General features: G+C 41.9%; 1 protein-coding gene across 1 annotated transcript in view; it reads right to left on the bottom strand.

The window, feature by feature from the left end:
• Window positions 1-18,902, bottom strand: part of ABCC2 (ATP binding cassette subfamily C member 2) — a 45,591-nt gene that overhangs the window by 12,393 nt on the left and 14,296 nt on the right. The window contains exons 6-24 of the mRNA XM_075215964.1: window positions 18,617-18,672; window positions 17,386-17,614; window positions 16,094-16,269; window positions 15,016-15,193; window positions 14,103-14,357; window positions 13,361-13,426; window positions 12,665-12,802; window positions 11,608-11,754; window positions 10,924-11,008; window positions 10,046-10,112; window positions 8,432-8,558; window positions 7,670-7,846; window positions 6,982-7,149; window positions 5,558-5,741; window positions 5,142-5,268; window positions 4,314-4,431; window positions 3,253-3,472; window positions 2,163-2,317; window positions 1,270-1,425 (exon numbers count right to left, since the gene is read on the bottom strand). Coding sequence (XP_075072065.1) covers window positions 1,270-1,425; window positions 2,163-2,317; window positions 3,253-3,472; window positions 4,314-4,431; window positions 5,142-5,268; window positions 5,558-5,741; window positions 6,982-7,149; window positions 7,670-7,846; window positions 8,432-8,558; window positions 10,046-10,112; window positions 10,924-11,008; window positions 11,608-11,754; window positions 12,665-12,802; window positions 13,361-13,426; window positions 14,103-14,357; window positions 15,016-15,193; window positions 16,094-16,269; window positions 17,386-17,614; window positions 18,617-18,672 — 2,829 coding nt within the window. The remainder of the gene's footprint in view (window positions 1-1,269; window positions 1,426-2,162; window positions 2,318-3,252; window positions 3,473-4,313; window positions 4,432-5,141; window positions 5,269-5,557; window positions 5,742-6,981; window positions 7,150-7,669; window positions 7,847-8,431; window positions 8,559-10,045; window positions 10,113-10,923; window positions 11,009-11,607; window positions 11,755-12,664; window positions 12,803-13,360; window positions 13,427-14,102; window positions 14,358-15,015; window positions 15,194-16,093; window positions 16,270-17,385; window positions 17,615-18,616; window positions 18,673-18,902) is intronic.

Genomic DNA, 18,902 nt, shown 5'->3' with positions numbered 1-18,902 from the left:
GACATGCCTTATACGGCAATAAATCTGTCCCCGCATTTTAAATTCCCCCCCCCCACCCAAATGCAACATGGTTTTGCCTTACTTTCTTTTGCTTAACTTTCCTTAATGAATCAGGCCCAATATAGCTATATTGGGATAAGCTCAGCTGCCAACATCAAGGCATCTCCTGTAGGCGAGTCCCGAAGCTAGTGATATAAGAGAGATGCCTGGAGGAAGCTAGGATGCTAGAGAATGGCTACGCTGAAACTAGGTGCCCTAATTAAGCCATAATATTACAGTAACTATGCGGTTAAACAAACATATGGGATCCATAGTGGAAATATTACAAAGAAAATACAAAAATTTGTGTAAAAAAAATATTTTGAACAAATGGGAGGAAGAGAGACCCAAATACTGCTGTTGTGAACAGAGCAGGAAAGGAAATCAGATTATTGATCACTATTACTGACAATGTCAATACCAAGATATCTGAAATTAAATGAACTGTGTAATATAATGTAGTGTCTGAAGGTGATAAAAGCTCCTGTGATAAGTGCCAGGGAGAGGCCGAGTCTGATAAATACATCAGGGCCGGCCAGGTCTGCTTATCATGGATAAATATGTTCTTTCAGACGGCTCACACCCTGAATGTTAAGAGGATAAGGGGCTAAGAGCTAAAGATCAGGGGTGTACCTCGCCTAGTTCCCCAATGCATGGTGGGTACCAGTGCACGGTGGGTACCCTGGTGGGTACCAGTGCATGATGGGTACACTGGTGGGTACCAGTGCATAGTGGGTACACTGGTGGGTACCAGTGCATGGTGGGTACACTGGTGGGTACCATTGCATGGTGGGTACCCTGGTGGGTACCAGTGCATAGTGGGTACACTGGTGGGTACCAGTGCATGGTGGGTACACTGGTGGGTACCATTGCATGGTGGGTACCAGTGCATGGTGGGTACCCTGGTGGGTACCAGTGCATAGTGGGTACTCTGGTGGGTACCAGTGCATGGTGGGTACACTGGTGGGTACCATTGCATGGTGGGTACCCTGGTGGGTACCAGTGCATAGTGGGTACCAGTGCATGGTGGGTACACTGGTGGGTACCATTGCATGGTGGGTACCAGTGCACGGTGGGTACCCTGGTGGGTACAAGTGCATGGTGGGTACTCTGGTGGGTACCAGTGCATAGTGGGTACACTGGTGGGTACCAGTGCATGGTGGGTACACTGGTTGTGTCTTTAGTTTCACACCTGTGGGTTCAGTATTAAGAAAGACATACAATGCTTACCTGAACAAAATAATAGAAAATGGCCAGTGGTACAATGACGGCAGCAAAGATGGGAGTCGCTATGCAGATCAAAACAAGGGTGCTGATCACCCCCAATATGCATCCGATCCAGCTGCGGAACGACATGGGGATGGTCTCATCCACGGTGAAGATGTCCTGGAAGCACAGTGTGGCACGTTACAGAACTATTCAAACTCAAACAAAGCCCTAACCTGCACTTTAACGAACAAAGCATAGGGGGCGCTATGTGTCTCACTCATACACTCTGTTCTGGTCACTGACTGTGGGTTTTGCAAACCAGATCACTTTTTTTGCTGGCTTCCCATGTGTGAGGGTTTCATTGTTTTGAGAACCCAAAAGCGAATGTTCCTAATGATGACCCCAAAAACATATTATAGGACTGGAGTAACAGCCCACGGATTGGGCACTGCTGGTCTAGCTTACTATATGTTTCTGGATCGAAAAAAATAACTTTTTTGTGAATAACCTATCCGCCTACAGGGTGTAGTCCAATTCTCAGCTGTGTCCAACTGTTTCTTTTCTATTATCGTTCAAATGACCTCTTAGTGCATTAAATGTATAGGGAATAATTTACTCACATGTATAATTAATAAAGAAATTAATAGTCATTGTGGAGTTTCAGGACCTAAAAAGGCACAAGGTAAATCGACAGGTCAAAGAACTCCAAGATGACCTGTACAATCGGTATAATCTGTAGTATGGGGTGTAATATTCCTCCTAATACCTGGACCACCTTTTGCCATGGATGCCTTTTGTAATAAACCTAACTAGAAAGACTTTGATCGGGATCCCAAACAAGGCTTGCAATATACAATGCCTAAATTGTAGTATACATTGTTTTTGAAATATTGATACAGGTAACGTGAACTAACCTTGGCAAACCGATTGACAATGCGCCCAGTTGGGGTGGTGTCGAAGAAGTGCATCGGAGTGTGTAGGATATTGCGAAGGAGTTGCGTGTGAAGCAGCCTTGCAGCGCGGACTGTACCGGCAGCTACCAGGAATGCGCCAAGAAACACGAAGATGCCTAGAAAATAAATAAATTACCAATTTATTACTAGCAATGGTCAGAGCATGGTGCTATAAGGGGTTGAATAGCAGGACACAGACATATTCTTCCATGTATGTCCAGCTCCAGTCCTCCGCTATCCGAATTGTGCTGTTTTCAGGACCCCCACCCCCAGAGCAGATGAATCTATTGAAAAGATTTATTCAATGTTCTTATACAGGAACCTGTATTTTAATAGAGCACTTATTTGTAAACATTACAGTATGACTGAGCTGCTTCTTCCCCTTAGCTGACTGAAGGGGAGGGCTAGTAAGGCCATTTGCCCCCTGAACCAGTCTACAGGGGGTGCTGTCTGGGGGCCAAGAAAAAAGCCCACAAGTTGAAAGAAATAGCAGCAGATGCTCTAAGCAGCCAACAGTGCGTCAATATTTATTTGTCTATCTGTCTTTTGTCAGCCAAGGCTGTGTTCTATTGGCTAGTGGTGTTCCACCACGTGAACCAATAGGAATCTTGTCGATTCCTATTGGCCCTCCAGCTCACAATGGCTTTCAACAGTCATCTTAGAGTACAAATGGCCATCAAGCACTCCACCTGCAAGCTTTAGTTTGGGATAACTCTGGACCTGCAGAGTCACACCCCTATAGGACAGACATGTTTGGCTGGTTAACACTTTTAACCAACCAAATAAGTCAAATATGTCTGTCAGATGGGGGTATGACCTCGTGGACCAATAGGGAGCCGCACTCTCTCTTCTAGAAGCTTTCTATTGGTCCACGCAGTCACACGACCATGGGTGGTGCGCATGCGAAAGAAAAACACTAAATCGTGCAGCAACGCTCAAGTTTGCATTTATTTTTGACCGTGAGCGCTTTTTTGAAGGCTTACTATGGGGCATATATAAAGAATATAGAATTTAGAACATAATGGAATTGGTTGAGCAGAATAGAAATTACCTTGTGCCACCCCCAGCGCTGCAAATACCCCCACCCTCATGTCTCTCTGTGACGTTGGATAGGTCCGATTATAATACGTCTTAGCGTCTGTGGTCCAGTCACTCAACCAATAGTTCTGTCCAACAAAGGCAGCGTTCTGCAGGACGTAGCTCACGAATATCCAGGAGGTGAAGCCCCAACCCACTGCCCGGAGATACTTCAGATACAGGGAAAATTTCACCTGCAAAAATAAGCACAATGGTAGATATACAAATTGTATAGTCTGGTGGAAAATAAGGGGTTTACTCACTCATAAAAGAGAAAACAATGACCTCAAATTTAATTTTTTTCCAAAAACAACCCCTTTATTTTACACTTATTGATTATATTAATTCAAAGCAGCAATCCCCCATAGATTATTTTTTTTACCTTTAAACAATAAGTAAAGTACCTTTTAAGCATGTATTTGATTGTTCAAAGCTATACTTCAAAAAATCATTATCTCATTTTAAAAATCTCTCTGAAGGGTAGACAAGTATGGCTGCCAGTCACACTCACAGGATGTCATGTGATGGCAGAGAGGGCGGGCGGAGAAGAGGGTGGGTTTTACAGTGCAAACTGCGCTCATAAAGTCTCTGCTCACTTATCATGTGCCATGTGACTGTGGTTGCTGTGGTAGTCATAGGACACTGAGCAAACTTTGTACAACTATAAATCATTAATGGCAGCCTGAGGAAAAAAAAACAATCCAAATCTTATAGCCTGTTAAAAAAAAAAATATATATGTTTTTTTCATGGGACTAATTCTCTGACGCAACAGCTATTGGGGAACTACAATTCCCAGTAGACCATGGCAGCCTTTAGACTAACAGAATACACAAAACACAGGCTTTAGATGAAATCATGTCAAGGAACCTAATTCCGCTGTATAAGCACTATTCTGGTTCATCCTTGCTCAGCTATGCATAGTCCTATGTGTACAGTCAGCCCTGCAACCAGCATGATATATAAATGCTAGCTTTCAATGGGATAAGACCGTAAGAATGAGGTGTAAGGATGTTAGATCCCCCTGGATTTCGTACCTTTCCTGTCTCCACCGTTTCCTTTTCAATAAGCTGTTGTCCTTTAGTCACTTTCTGCACCTCTTCTGGCTTCTCCTTCGCTGCATCCTTGAGCGATCTCCGTAAGGTCCCATTCATGCTGAAACAGACACATTTATATGTATATAGAGGCAACTGAGGGCTGCAAATCATCATCATCATCATCATCACCATTTATTTATATAGCGCCACTGATTCCGCAGCGCTGTACAGAGAACTCATTCACATCAGCCCCTGCCCCATTGGAGCTTACAGTCTAAATTCAACACAGACAGAGAGAGAGAGAGACAAGGGTCAATTTTTATAGCAGCCAATTAACCTACCATTATGTTTTTGGAGTGTGGGAGGAAACCCACGTAAACACGGGGAGAACATACAAACTCCACACAGATAAGGCCATGGTTGGGAATCAAACTCATGACCCCAGTGCTGTGAGGCAGAAGTGCTAACCACTAGGCCACTCTGCTGCCATGTGAATTATTTTTATTAAGACATATTTTTATACAGTACCACAGCTCCCTCGCACATCACATCCATTTGCATTTGCATCATCCAAGATTATATTATAGTTACAAGTTTATTGCAGTGAACGACACAACCATGGTGTAGAATGGGTTTTAATTTGAATATTCCGAGCTTCTCACAGGTGAAGAAACTAGAAATCTGTCACAGGATATATCGGATTAGCCATGGTACATTGTTCTCTGTAAAAAAAACTCTCCTCCATCTTTATACTGGTGTTGGGGGTCACATAACAGTTGCGACAAATAGATTTGGCCCAAAGCCCCCGTTACCTGGACCAAACTTTACCTGCCGAGTTTTCTCCTGTGCAGACTGTTCTCTCTCTTTAATGTCACTGTCACTATGTCTTCTGCAACTTCTGCAGCCGGCTCTACTGGATCTTCTCCATCTTCTTCCTCGTCTGCACCAAGTAACACTACAACACGGACATTAGACAAAGCGGATGAATGCAATAGATCATGTAAAAAGTAAAGTATTATGTAATGTTAAAGAACAAGTAAAGCCACAAGTTGAACATTATTATATAGAAAAAAACCATTTACATTCCTGAGTTAAACAGCGCACCCCCTGCTCGCGAACTAAGTCCAGAATAGGTTAATTTCAGTAGGGTCAGAGAATACTTTGTATTCCGAATTAATTTCTTGCTCATCCACATGTTCTCTATTTTGAAGTGGGAGGGGACGTAAGAACCTGTAGCCAATTACCTGTGGGTTCTACATCCTGAGTGTGGTCTTGCTTAGCGTAGGTCCTGAGAAATTCCGCAAATGCTCCATTGTTGGCCAATAAGGTTTTGTAAGAGCCGGTTTCAGTTACGCTGCCGTTCACCAACACCACGATCTCATCTGTGTGCTTCAGGAAACTGACCCCGTGGGTGACCAGGATGCGGGTCTATGGAGAGATACGAAAACATCAGTTACACAAACTGACTCTACTCTCAGTTATTCCATCAGTTTAGGCTATGTTCACACATGCAGTAGTTATACACAAACAACGTGGCACGTTTTCCCAGTATTTACACATGTAGAGCAGAGGTTCTTAACCTTTTTTTTTTGCTATTTTACAAACTAGGGCCCCAAGTGTCAGGGGTGGACTTAGATTTTTTTCACTACTAACAGTGGCGGGCTGCCTGCAGCCGCACACTATGTACAGGATCTCTGTCTGCCTCTCAGCCAACAGGGTCCAGAATATAGTGTGTAGCCCATGCCTGCTAGGGAAGGGGATTGCGCCAATCGCCACCTCCACCCCCTTGGATCCACTAATCTAGAAAAATGTGCAATAGCAGAAGAAAGACTTCATGCATTTAAAGTGGCCATACTTTTCCACTCTCCCGGAACATCATCATTATCATCACCATTTATTTATATAGCGCCACTGATTCCGCAGCTCTGTACAGAGAACTCACTCACATCAATCCCTGCCCCTTTGGAACTTACAGTCTAAATTCCCTAACCTACACACACACAGACAGACACAGACTAGGATCAATTTTGATAGCAGCAAATTAACCTACCAGTGTGTTTCTGGAGTGTGGGAGGAAACCTGAGCACCCGGAGGAACCCACGCAAACACAGGGAGAACATACAAACTCCACACAGATAAGACCATGGTCGGGAATTGAACTCATGACCCCAGCGCTGTGAGGCAGAAGTGCTAACCACTGAGCCACCGTGCTTCCAGGAGACTCCTAAATTTAGCTGAGTTATCCAGGTCTCCTGGGACAGTAGGCCACTCTCCCTGATACCACTCGATCGTCTGATAAAGAGGGCAGGGCATGACCTTGATGACACGATTTGCGTCACCAGGCCTTGCTGATACTGATAGCGCGATTCGTGGAGATGGGGGGCAGGGCTGGAGTGAAAAGCGTCATCACGCTCCCCCGTACATGCCCTTTGGACCCCTCCTCCCAAAAGTAGGCCCCAAATGTAGGCAACTATGAAGTGGGCATGTTTCCTTCCCAAATGGAGGCAGCCACGCTGTGGGTTCAATCATTGTTTATAAAAATGCAGCCAATGAATTCACTAAGAACCAGTGACACCACTGAAGCATGATAGGCTGCATTAGGCCACACAATAGAGCTATTGACGGCACTACAGTCATTTTATCACAGATACATTTTACAAAACTTCACCTTGTTTTTCAGTAATCCACCAGGTCCAACCACCTTTTCAAATATGTGTTTTCCAACGTGGGCATCAACAGCAGAGAGCGGGTCATCGAGGATGTAAATGTCTGTATCTTGGTACACCGCCCGGGCCAGACTTACACGCTGCTTCTGTCCTCCGCTTAAGTTTATGCCCTAAGTAGCAGGATAAGACAATCATAAAAAATGATTTATTAACAATTCATACAGTTAGTCTGTGTCTCTTCCCAGCCAGCAGGTGTCACTGTTGCAATTGCTGCTCATGAAGAATATGGTCTATGGCTAAAACCTCTCCGCAGAGATAGCACAGATACCATTTCCCAGCTCTGCTTTGCGTCACCTATGGTGGATTGGCCATTCGGAGTCTATAAATAATTCTGGGATAACAGTGGTAAATTAATTCTCGTGGTTGGGTGTAGGACTGGAAATAGTGGGTGGAACAAAGAATGATAAGGGGGAATTCTGCACGGAACACGGACAAATTCTGTTAGCAAAAGAGGGAAAATTCCGCTCCCATATGTGGAATAAGGTGCGTATCCCACAGGATATTTCTGACAACTTTTATCTTTCTACAGCTTACAATATAACCAACACTATGTACGTAAGTGATCATGCGATGCTAGATTACATGGAACTTTACATTTTTCTTTAACAGTTGTCGGAATTTGGCAAATACCTTTTCTCCTATTTCAGACTGGTCCCCTCCAGGCAGCATCTCCAAATCTGGGAGCAGAGCGCACGCCTCCAGAACTTGCTGGTAGCGTTTCTCATCTAGAGCTGCCCCAAACAGGATATTGTCTTTCAGAGGAGCATTCTGGATCCAGGCTTGCTGGGGAACATAGGCCACGGAACCCTGGAAGACATGTTCACCATCCTCAACAGGACAACAATGGCAACAGTTCACTGACAGTCCTACTAAAAGCAGGACTATATACATGTACAAGCCTGACCCTCTCTGCCCGGTTACACCAGGGAGTTATAGGTCTTCTATCTATACAGAGAGAGCTGTGTGCCCTGTTCTGTGCTAGGATTCCTACTATCCAACTAACACACTTCCATCTAATGGAAAAGAACCAGACAAACCAGATGAGCACTGAGAATCCTGATATCCGCAGATGAAGGTAAGTGCTAATCAGTATAGATGGCGGTGGTCACATGATTATCCCACATTGACATAGATTAAGTGGGTTTTAAATGAATTAGAGCAATCTAGGTTCCTTGTATTGGCATTCAGTAATAGTTACTGGTAACAGAAACTGTAATGATTTATATTAAAGGTGAGCAATATTAAGTAGGGGGCAATTTTATTACCCTCAATAGATGGAGCGATCTGTGTGAACACAGGGCGAAGGGGAGCCATGGTTGGCTGTGATAGGGGGACCCTGCTTTCTGCGTCACTAGCACTGGCAGCATATGCTCCTTCTAGACAGCTTTGTACCTTTATATTAATGTGTCCACTTATATGGTCCATTTCTCCAAGCGTTGCAGAGATAAGAGAAGATTTCCCTGAACCAACTCCACCGACTACTGCAACTAGATGACCTTCCTTAATGTCCAGGGAGACACTGTAAGAACAACAATGGAGTTCATTAGAGGTGAGGAGAGTTAAGCAATATTATAATGAAGCCAAAGTACACCTAAAAAGCATTAATATACTGAATGTGTATTAGAATCCAGCACTACAATGTCAAATAAAGCTGTAGAGAGCACCAAAGGCTCAGAGTCTGTAGTTGCATCGGCACTTGTTAATTATATGGGCACCACTTGAAGTGGACGCCGCCCACTTGTCATTCTGGGGTGGGGGGTTTCAAGAAGTGACCGTATAATAAACTAGTACTCCTGCATCAAATAATACGACAATTAATTTGGGTCTTATCAGTCTATGAAATATTAATGCCAACATGGAGAGATGAGATGACAAAGGTGGGAGAACGGAGGGGGAGAGGGGGAAGTTTTCTATTGTTATAACTATGATATGTAAGTTTTGCTAACCTATTATTCCTTTCATTCTTCATGAAGAATGAATTATTCATTGCATAATTACTGTACTCTATAGATGCATTTATTATCATATACAAGGTCATTTTCTACGATGATCTATAGAGATCATTATAATGTGCTAACAGATCATGTGATTTCAATATAAACTCACTTATACATATACAAATTAATTGTTTTCTTAACGGGAGTCGGGACCTATTATAATTGTCCCATATTAATATACGCCATTCATTGGTTATTGGGAATATCATGTTAAATAGATGACCTTTAATCCTCCCATATAATCCCATCAAATAAAGATTTATTTTCTGTGTTTTGAGAACAGCAATATCATTTTGCAGTTAATATTTTATTCTCCTCTCCACATCCATGTGTGAATAGCCCGACAGAATTCAGAAGTGTTACATGATGTTAGCGGATTTACTGCAGAATATGAAAATAGCGCAGTTTCGCCCATAGCTCATCTTAATCTGAGATCTCCCTAAAGTTACAAATAACCCGCAATAGGGCCGTTTGGTTACAATTACATATGAGGCATATATATTTGAACCCTCTTGAGAAGAACCACCATGGCTTAACCTGGGCACACACTGATACAATTATCGTGCAATTCACACAATAAACGACCACTCGGTAGGATATGGCATTAGTGTGTACGATGATGTTTTATCGTACAGAAACAGATTGCATCTGTTGATTTGGTTTTCTAAAGTTCCTAAAAATCACAATCAACGATGGAAAGATGTCGGGCAAATGTGGAAGTGTGTACGCACTCACCACCAGCACTGTAGACAGATCTCTGTAGAGTATGTACGGAGTCATTGTTATTTCAGCAGATGGTTATGAGAGATGAAGAGCACAGATCTGAAGGTAACTGGTGTAGGTGCGTGCACATGAACCGTTGGTGAAATCGTTACAGAAATTGCATCTGACGTCAGATTGCACAGGTGTGTACCCAGCTTTAGCGACCGGTTGTGTGTTCCGTACAGCTAGTAAATTCTCCCCTTATTGCTGCATATCGTGATGACATACAAGATTAATATGGTCTTACTTTCTCACTGCTGGGGGAGTGTCCGGCTCCCAGGTAAAGGTGGCATCTGAGAACTGGATTGCAGCATCTGTGGATGACAGTGTACTTCTCACTCACAGCATCAATCAATGCATTGTCACAAATCACTTTATTTACATGCCTGCAAATAATTAGATCTAATGCCAATATATATGGGTTAATGTGCAGTAGCGTGATAACATGATTTTATATGTGACAAGGGCGTTCCTTTATAGCTGGTTTTATATGGGGTGACATTTTCTAGTAGATGCTTCCTTGGGCCTAGTGAGTGATCAGTTCATTAATTTGGAACTGAGCACCCACATAACACCCCCTTCTGTCATGAGGACACAGGGCTAGATTTACTAAACTGCAGGTTTGAAAAAGTGGAGATGTTGCCTATAGCAACCAATCAGATTCTAGCTGTCATTTTGTACACTGTACTACATAAATGATAACTAGAATCTGATTGGTTGCTATGGGCAACATCTCCACTTTTACAAACCCACAGTTTAGGAAATATACCCCGTAGAATAAACATAAAGCCCTTTATATAGTCTATTCCCCCTAAACAGTACTAGCATCTGCATTATTGCCTAATATGGTAAATTCCCCCCCGACAGAGTGACTTCAACTACCCTTAAATTCTACAGGGATATAATATTCTTTATAATAGATAACCACACCAAATATATAATAACATGTGACATCACAGCACTATTTATTCTCCAGTTCCACTGAGGCAATGACTGACATGAATGACATTCTACGTAAGACTCTCCGTAATACATGGGCACTATATAAATCGCTGTTAATAAATATATAATGTGTACTAACAAGACAATAAGAGACAATGTTGACCATTGCAGTTTGCATCTTACCAATAGTAGGATCTTTACTAATGGCTGAGTCGTCCAAGTCGCCGCCTCCCAAATATTTCTCCAGCCGGGCGCAAGATACATTGGCCTGCATAAAGACAGGACTATTTATTCACATCCTGGCATCTCTTTTTTTTTTTTTTGTACAATTATATCTTTATCTATGAGTAACATAATTAACGTATGTATAATTTGATGTTTGAAGAAAATTGGATTTCTTGGTATATTTGCTACTGTCAATGAATAAGAATGGGTTTGTCATTTTGTTTGTAGAAAACACTTCCCTGTATACATAGGGCTAGATTTACTAAACTGCGGGTTTGAAAAAGTGGAGATGTTGCCTATAGCAACCAATCAGATTCTAGCTGTCATTTATTTAGTACATTCTACAAAATGACAGCTAGAATCTGATTGGTTGCTACAGGCAACATCTCCACTTTTTCAAACCCGCAGTTTAGTAAATATATCCCAAAGTTGGGACATTTATGAAAAAGATAAAGTTAGTGTTGCCCATAGCAACCAATCCGATTGTGTCATTTCCCCAGGGCAGTTTACAAGATGCAACCAAGCATTTGATTGGTTGCTCAGGTCAATAGTGGTCTCCTTTGCTCCAGTTTTCATAATTGTCCAACATGGCAGCCCGCTGTATCAGATTATACATCTTTATACTGTGATAACTGTACTTACCTGCACTATGTTAGAGATAAGCATGGGAAGCATGGAGAGAGGGAAGCGCAGGACATTGAACAAAGATATGGATGTGAATGCTCTCTCTGCCGTCAGCACATTGTTCGGATCAACCACCACGTAGACGGCAAAACTGGCCACGGACACCTGTGGAAAGCGGAAATTACTATCACATCTCACACACACACACGGATACCCTCACGTGTCATTAGTTTGCTTTATAACTATACCTAAATCTGCAACAATGCAAAGTAAATCAAAGGAGCCCAACTCTGGTGTTGTTTAAAAAAATTATTTTTAACCTTTTCCTCTGACTGGCCCTATTTGCCTTAAGCACCAGTATTTGTTCAACTGTTACTGATTAACAAATTAGGCAAAATATATTATAGAAAATGAAACTGAGGCAAACTAGAGCCAAGTACAGAGGTTGAATTGTCTAACAGTGTATCATCATCATCATCACCATTTATTTATATAGCGCCACTAATTCCGCAGCACTTTGCAATTAATCCTTCTCCCCCTCTCCATGTCTTTGACTGGACCACTTTCCTTTCTCTCCCCTTTAAGTGCTGAAAAAAATTGAAAAACCCTAATTTATTACTATTTATTTATATAGCGCCACTAATTCCGCAGCGCTGTACAGAGAACTCACTCTCACATCAGTCCCTGTCCCATTGGAGCTTACAATCTTAATTCGCCAACATACACACACACACACAAAAAGACTAGGGTCAATTTTGATAGCAGCCAATGAACCTACTAGTATGTTTTTGGAGTGTGGGAGGAAACCGGACACGGGAAGAACATACAAACTCCACCTAGGTAAGACCATGGTCGGGAATCGAACTCATGACCCCAGTGCTGTGAGGCAGAAGTGCTAACCACTAGGCCACTGTGCTGCCCAATGAAAATATTAACATATTGTATGATGATCCTGAGGACAGTAAGTGATTGCATGAAGTCCATATTATGAAATAAGCCAAGCTACATTATAGATCATTACTAACAAGTTATAATAAGGGATATGAGATTTGTAATTGGAGCTGCTGGTTCTCACCAGGAACGGTGCGCAGGTGAAGATGAAGAGGGAGACTGAGAAGAGATAAGCGAAGTGTAACATGTCCTTCAACTCCTTTTCCCGAATTCCCTGCACCTGTTTCTCAAATGAAGGTTCCCAGGCGTACAGCTTTAAGATCTACAACAAAATACATAACATAACATACAGTAAAAAAAAACTCTGGGACAGCGTTCTACGTTATCAATGATGTTGTTTGTCCGTCAGTATGAGATGTACAAATACAAATATAAAATCATTTGAATGACACAAACCAAGAAAGAAGAGGATCACATACTGTACTTCAAAGCAAGACGACAAAAACTGAGATACATATAGGACTAAACTGATAAGAGAGGAACATGAAGTAGTGCAAAAAGAGAAAAAAAAAAACGCACCACGTTTAATTTGTCCGAAAAACCCTGAATTAGTCTGTGTCAGTGTGGACTTCCAAGAGTTATTAATTCATATAGTCTTGGAGGGTGCACCCAAACACTAATGGACATAAATACGAAAAAGGAATATAAAAGTGTATATCGGGGCACTCCGGGATGATCTTTGGATGAACAATAAAAACATTATATTTTATTGGATATACGTTAAAACCAAAGGGTGTTCTGTTTTTAAGAAAGAAGTGAAATCTTTAAAAACAAATATGTATTTAGGATTTCTCAGCTCTTTAAATGAAAGAACCCTTACCTTGATACCGTTGAGAATTTCGTTCATTATTTTCAGCCGTTTGTCTTTGTTCTTCATGTTTTTCATCTGAAAAAAAAACATAAAACCATGTTCATATCTTACGACACTATTCAGAATGGCTAAATAGACACTGAAGGTTAGCAGACGCAGAAACTGTTGCGTGTGTTGTACACTATGTACATACAGATGAGGCGATCAATTACTAAACTTAGAGGGCAGAACATGGGCTGCTATCGTACATATGTACTGCATTTGCATACAGTCCTGTGCTCAGTGCTGGTATAAGGGGTAGGATGAAGACACAGCTGACTTGGGCGCAGCAACATTTGGGTATCGGTTTAGCGCTAAATACCATCACTGATTTCTTGTCTTTCCATAGCTTGTTAGATTAATTAAGATCCTCATAATACAAAGAAGGATGATAGAGCTCTATAGAAGGTCTTCCATAGAGAGAGCCAGGTCTCGACAATGGGACAATGCGATGCATTGTCCATGTGATTGCACCATGTCTTTGTGCGGAGGCCTAGAGAGATGGTTGCACTTGGAGTCTTTGTCTTGGGTTCCAAAATGTCCTATTCTACTATTGCTTATGTTATGGCTTTACCCGTAGTATCTCTAATTAGTTCTCCATCGTTACAGGTATAGTATGCTACCCTGAGATAAAGCAGAATTCCGTTCTCATAGGCAATCTTGCCCAAGGTTTTGAGGACTCCCTGAAATCAGCAGAAGATGAAAGTCTCACCTGGAATGTCTTAGATTTGGTGGCTAGGACAGCATTGATGGGTATTAGCAGGATCATCACCCCAAGTCCAGCCATGACTGATGGTCCAAGCTCTACCCAAAGGAACACAATAGAAATGGCAATCTGCAAGGGTGATGACCAGATGAGGTGAATGAAGTTAGCCAGATCCATGAACTTCTGCGCGTCGGCAGACATCAAGTTAACCGTCTCCCCTACTGTTGACTCTTTCCGGATCGCATTCGAGACAGTCAGGGCCTACAGTAAAGAAAATCACCATAAGAAAATCAAAACATGACATTCAGGTAAGCTCAATAAAGGAAAACCATAGTTAATATGAGTATTTGTACATACATAGGGCCGGGACAAGGTATAGGCAGAAGAGGCAACTTCATAGAGTGCAAGGGGGTTTGAGGAGCAGTTCTAGCACTGAACATACGATTCCTCATCTGCAGTAAATTTACTGCTTTTCAACTTGGTAGCTGTAAGAGCTGCCTTGCTGAACAGGAGTTCACCTGCTTGCTACGCCAAACTACACCATTCAGCAAGGCAGCATTCAGACTGTACTGAAACGTAAAGTTTATATACATCTCTTATGGCATCCCCTGTTCAGATTGTCGTGGCTTTTAGTATTTGTATCTTTATCTGATACAAGATGGTCCCATCTAAAATGGCAAATAATTTGAGAACCGCTGTAATAAATCAATACTCTCTGAAATTAAAGGCTCATACAAACAGCTTGTTAATGGCCATGTTGGATGGACGATGGGTTATGCCTCTCCTTTTCTGTTTAGAACTTTTACTGTCATTTGAGTTCCATTTGTGTTGTCGGTGAATAATATAGTGCTCAGATGATAAATTGTCTGAGTGTACAGGGGTCATGGAAGGGTCTACTCTCCTCTGAAACGATACTCACTTTTCTGTACACTGCAGCTGTTAGTGTAGTACGGATCCTCATTCCCAGAACAAAGCAGCCCTGGAAATATTGCTGCAGACACAGCGACTGAATTAAAGCTGTTACAAGCAGCAAAACGGCGTAGAAATATCCTTTCCATTGATACTCCGCAGGGTTTGACGTGAATGAGACCATCGCTCTGCAGCAACAACAATGGAACACGTTTCATTCATGGCATTATTAATAGACAACAGTAAATTCAAATCATTTGAAGCCATGTTTATAGTATATAGCTGTTATATACCATAACTAACAAAGCAATAAAAAGCTGGCTATATAATGTATACCAGAGAAAAAGATTTGTTAACATTTCTTAAAATTAAAGTTACATTTTAAAAACCGGTATCGATGATCTGCAAAACGGCATTAACTTTCATAACGCGCACCTGTCACTGAATTAAGGCGCAAGTAAAGCCACTTGTTGACATTGGATGTGTATTAAATATATGAAACCCTGCAAATTAGTGATTTAAGTGATATAACAAAAGTAACAGATGTGTGAATACCTGAATATATCTGTTCAGCATCCTGTCTATTCATGCCTTTGGATTGCTTTGGAACGAGCCTGTGTGATTGGTTAACACATCTCCAAGGTAACAGAAACGCTTGGGGCGGACTGTAGATTTGTGGATGAATTGCTAATTTTCCTTTTACCTGTTAGCATGGCTACTGTGCCACGTTGGGTAAAGTTGACCATACAAGCGTTTATTTGGAAGGTTAGTTTGGTCCAGTCATTAATGTGTGTGTGTGTGTGTGTGTGTGTGTGTCCTCTACTGTATATAATCTGGACAAGGAGCTTTTCTGTAGCCTTTGTAACATGTCATACAACTACAGTCAATCTTGTATTTATCATCAGTTCCTTTAGCTGTAAAATGCTTTTACATTTAATGCTGTACTGCCAAAACATACATTATGTGTCAGTTTTTTTAAGGCATCTGGCCCATTATCTTGTTAGTATCCCCGTGGAAATCCTTTATTGTTTCATGAGAAGTGAGCTCAGAGAAGAAGAAATGAAAAACCAACAGAAAGAAAGTCTTACTTCAATATCTGTGGGCTGACGAACACCAGCAGGTCGTGAACGAGTTTGAAGAAAGCGGAGTGAAGGAGGACATTGGAGAAGGTTTTAATCAGGGTCTTGAATAGCCAGGACTTGGGGTAATCTTTACTGGTTCCAGCTATAGATTCTTTTTTCTTTTTTCCCTTTTTCTTTTCGTCCTGTAAAAGAACAAACATTGGCGTGTGGATGATGGAGCAGCGAGCTCCCACATAACAGTGCACCTACCATGTCTACCCAATATTAATCCAGACAAAATCAGGACAAAGTACATCCAGCCCCCAATCTGCAGACACCACGCTCCCCAATCACTCAGGGGCAGACCTAGATTTTTTTTTTTTAGAGAGGGGGCAATTTAGCATAGCCACACCCCTCCTTCACCCTAGATTTTTATTTTAGAGAGGGGGGCAATTTAGCATAGCCACACCCCTCCTTCACTCTGATTGGTGGGCCTGTCCCCACCTTCATTTTGATAGGACCAGGCAGCTCAGAAACAGGCAGAGGATGCCCCTCCGCCCCTCCAATTGTGTTTAAAACATAATCGGAGTGGGCAGGCAATATCCTCTGTCTGCCTATTAGCTGCCACTCAAATGTATGTATTGCGGTGCTGTGGGGTGGGGGGGCAATTGCCCCGATCGCTCCACTATGGATCTGCCACTGCAATCACTACACTGGCCCCCTATACCCTATAGAATACAATTCAGACTCCTCGCCCTCATCTACAACTCCCTCTCTCCACCCCCTACATCTCCAGCCTCATCTCCCACCACACTCCCCACCGCCTTCTCCACTCTGCCACCAGTCACTACCCTCCATACTGATAATTACTACATACTCTCACCTCCAAGACTTCTCCTGTGCTGCTCTCCACCTAAGGAACTCACACTTTCAACCAGACTATCCACCAGCCTCCAATGCTTCAAACGTTCCTTAAAAACTCACCTGTTAATCAAAGTCTACCAGCCAATCTCCTAACTCCTCCACCACTGGTCCAGCCTACCCACACTCACATTGTCTCCTTCTCTTGGGTGGGGCTTCTGGATAAGCCACCACCATTCTCTACATGGCCTAAGCCTCCCTGGGTCTGAGAATTGGGACTATCCTTCTGAAATCTTTACATTTGGGAGGTACGCTGTTGACTGTCTACATTGGTGGCGGCCGTTTGTGGGAGCTACCAATCATAATGAGACTGCAGCCTATCAATTCACTAGGAACTAGTGATGTCACGAAGGAATGAGGAGCACAATGGCCAGTGCATGATAACAGAAGATATTTACCATGACCAGGATATTCTGGCTCTGCCCCTTGCTCAGTCCGTTCATTTCCATTGAGTTGTGCTTCAGCTTCCACTTATTTTGGCGTTTCTCCAGCTCCCTCTTTGCTTTGGCCACATCATTCTTCATTTCTTTCTCGAAGGTTTCGTATATGTTTTTAGTTTCGTCCTCTTTGTTTAGTTCCCAGAGGTCTTCCATGACTAACGGTTGTTTATATCCTTTCCAAACAAGGCTACCAAATAACAACATTCCAGTGTAAGGTTAGAGTAAGTCTACTGTAAATGCCACATAGACAGACACAGAAGGATATTATATAGGATGTTATATGATGGGATGTATAGTGCACCCTATATGCTATAGACATAGGACCGTCAGTGCATCTTATATCTTAGTGCTACAGGGAGCACGATGAGACATGTTGGCATATTATATAATGACTATATAAAGGAATATTGGAATGTATCTTAAAGGCTACATTATATGATGAAATATAGGATAGAGTCGTTATTAGACAGACTGAGGGTATTATATGATAGGATGTAGGACAAGGTGCAGAGTAGGAGAACGTGGGAATAACACAGTATAAGATAAGATGTAGGACAGGAAGCAGGGTAAGACAGGCTGGGGATATCCTGCTATCACATAAAGGACAGTAGGCAGTATAAGACAAATTAGGGATATTATATGGTCAATGATATGATATAATCCGGTATACAATAGGAAGCAGTATAAGATTGGCTTGGGACATTATAGAATGAGATATAGAACATGGTGATATTATATAATGAGATATAGAACAGGGAACGGTATAAGACAGGCTGGGGATATTATATAATGAGATATAGAACAGGGAGTGGTATAAGTCAGGGTAGAGATATTATATAATGAGATATAGAACAGGAAGTGGTATAAGCCAGGCTGGGGATATTATATAGTGAGATATAGAACAGGGAGCGGTATAAGACAGGCTAAAGATATTATATAGATGTAGAACAGGAAGTGGTATAAGCCTGGCTGGGGATATTATATAGTGAGATATAGAACAGGGAGCGATATAAGACAGGCTGGGGACGTAATATAATGAGATGTAGAACAGGAAGTGGAACAAGACTGGCTAGAGATATTATATGATGAGATAGTAACAGCACATACATGATCACACTAGTAGTAATGAGCATTTTCCCTCTAATATGACTGTACATGTAGATATGGAAACTGAATAGAATATATTTACCTTTCATACCAGCTGAAGGTGATTCTGCTTAGAAATGATGCTGTCAATTCAGGATTCTAAACGTAAAACACAATTGCTTTAAATCTAAATAAAAAGCAAAGCGTAAGTATAAAAGCTATGATATGCTACAAAGAGACATGAAAAATGAACTGTCTGCACTTACACTCTGCAATTTTTGCAACTAAAGCAGAAAAAAATAAGTTTAGAAGTCACTAACTAAAGTCACTGCATGAATGAACCATTGATTTATTACGTGCACTAGTCGTGGAGGCAGCCATTTTGTAAC

This window comes from Mixophyes fleayi, chromosome 6 (genome assembly GCF_038048845.1).
Source record: "Mixophyes fleayi isolate aMixFle1 chromosome 6, aMixFle1.hap1, whole genome shotgun sequence".
NCBI lineage: Eukaryota > Metazoa > Chordata > Amphibia > Anura > Limnodynastidae > Mixophyes > Mixophyes fleayi.
This window is presented reverse-complemented; position numbering and strand designations above follow the sequence as displayed.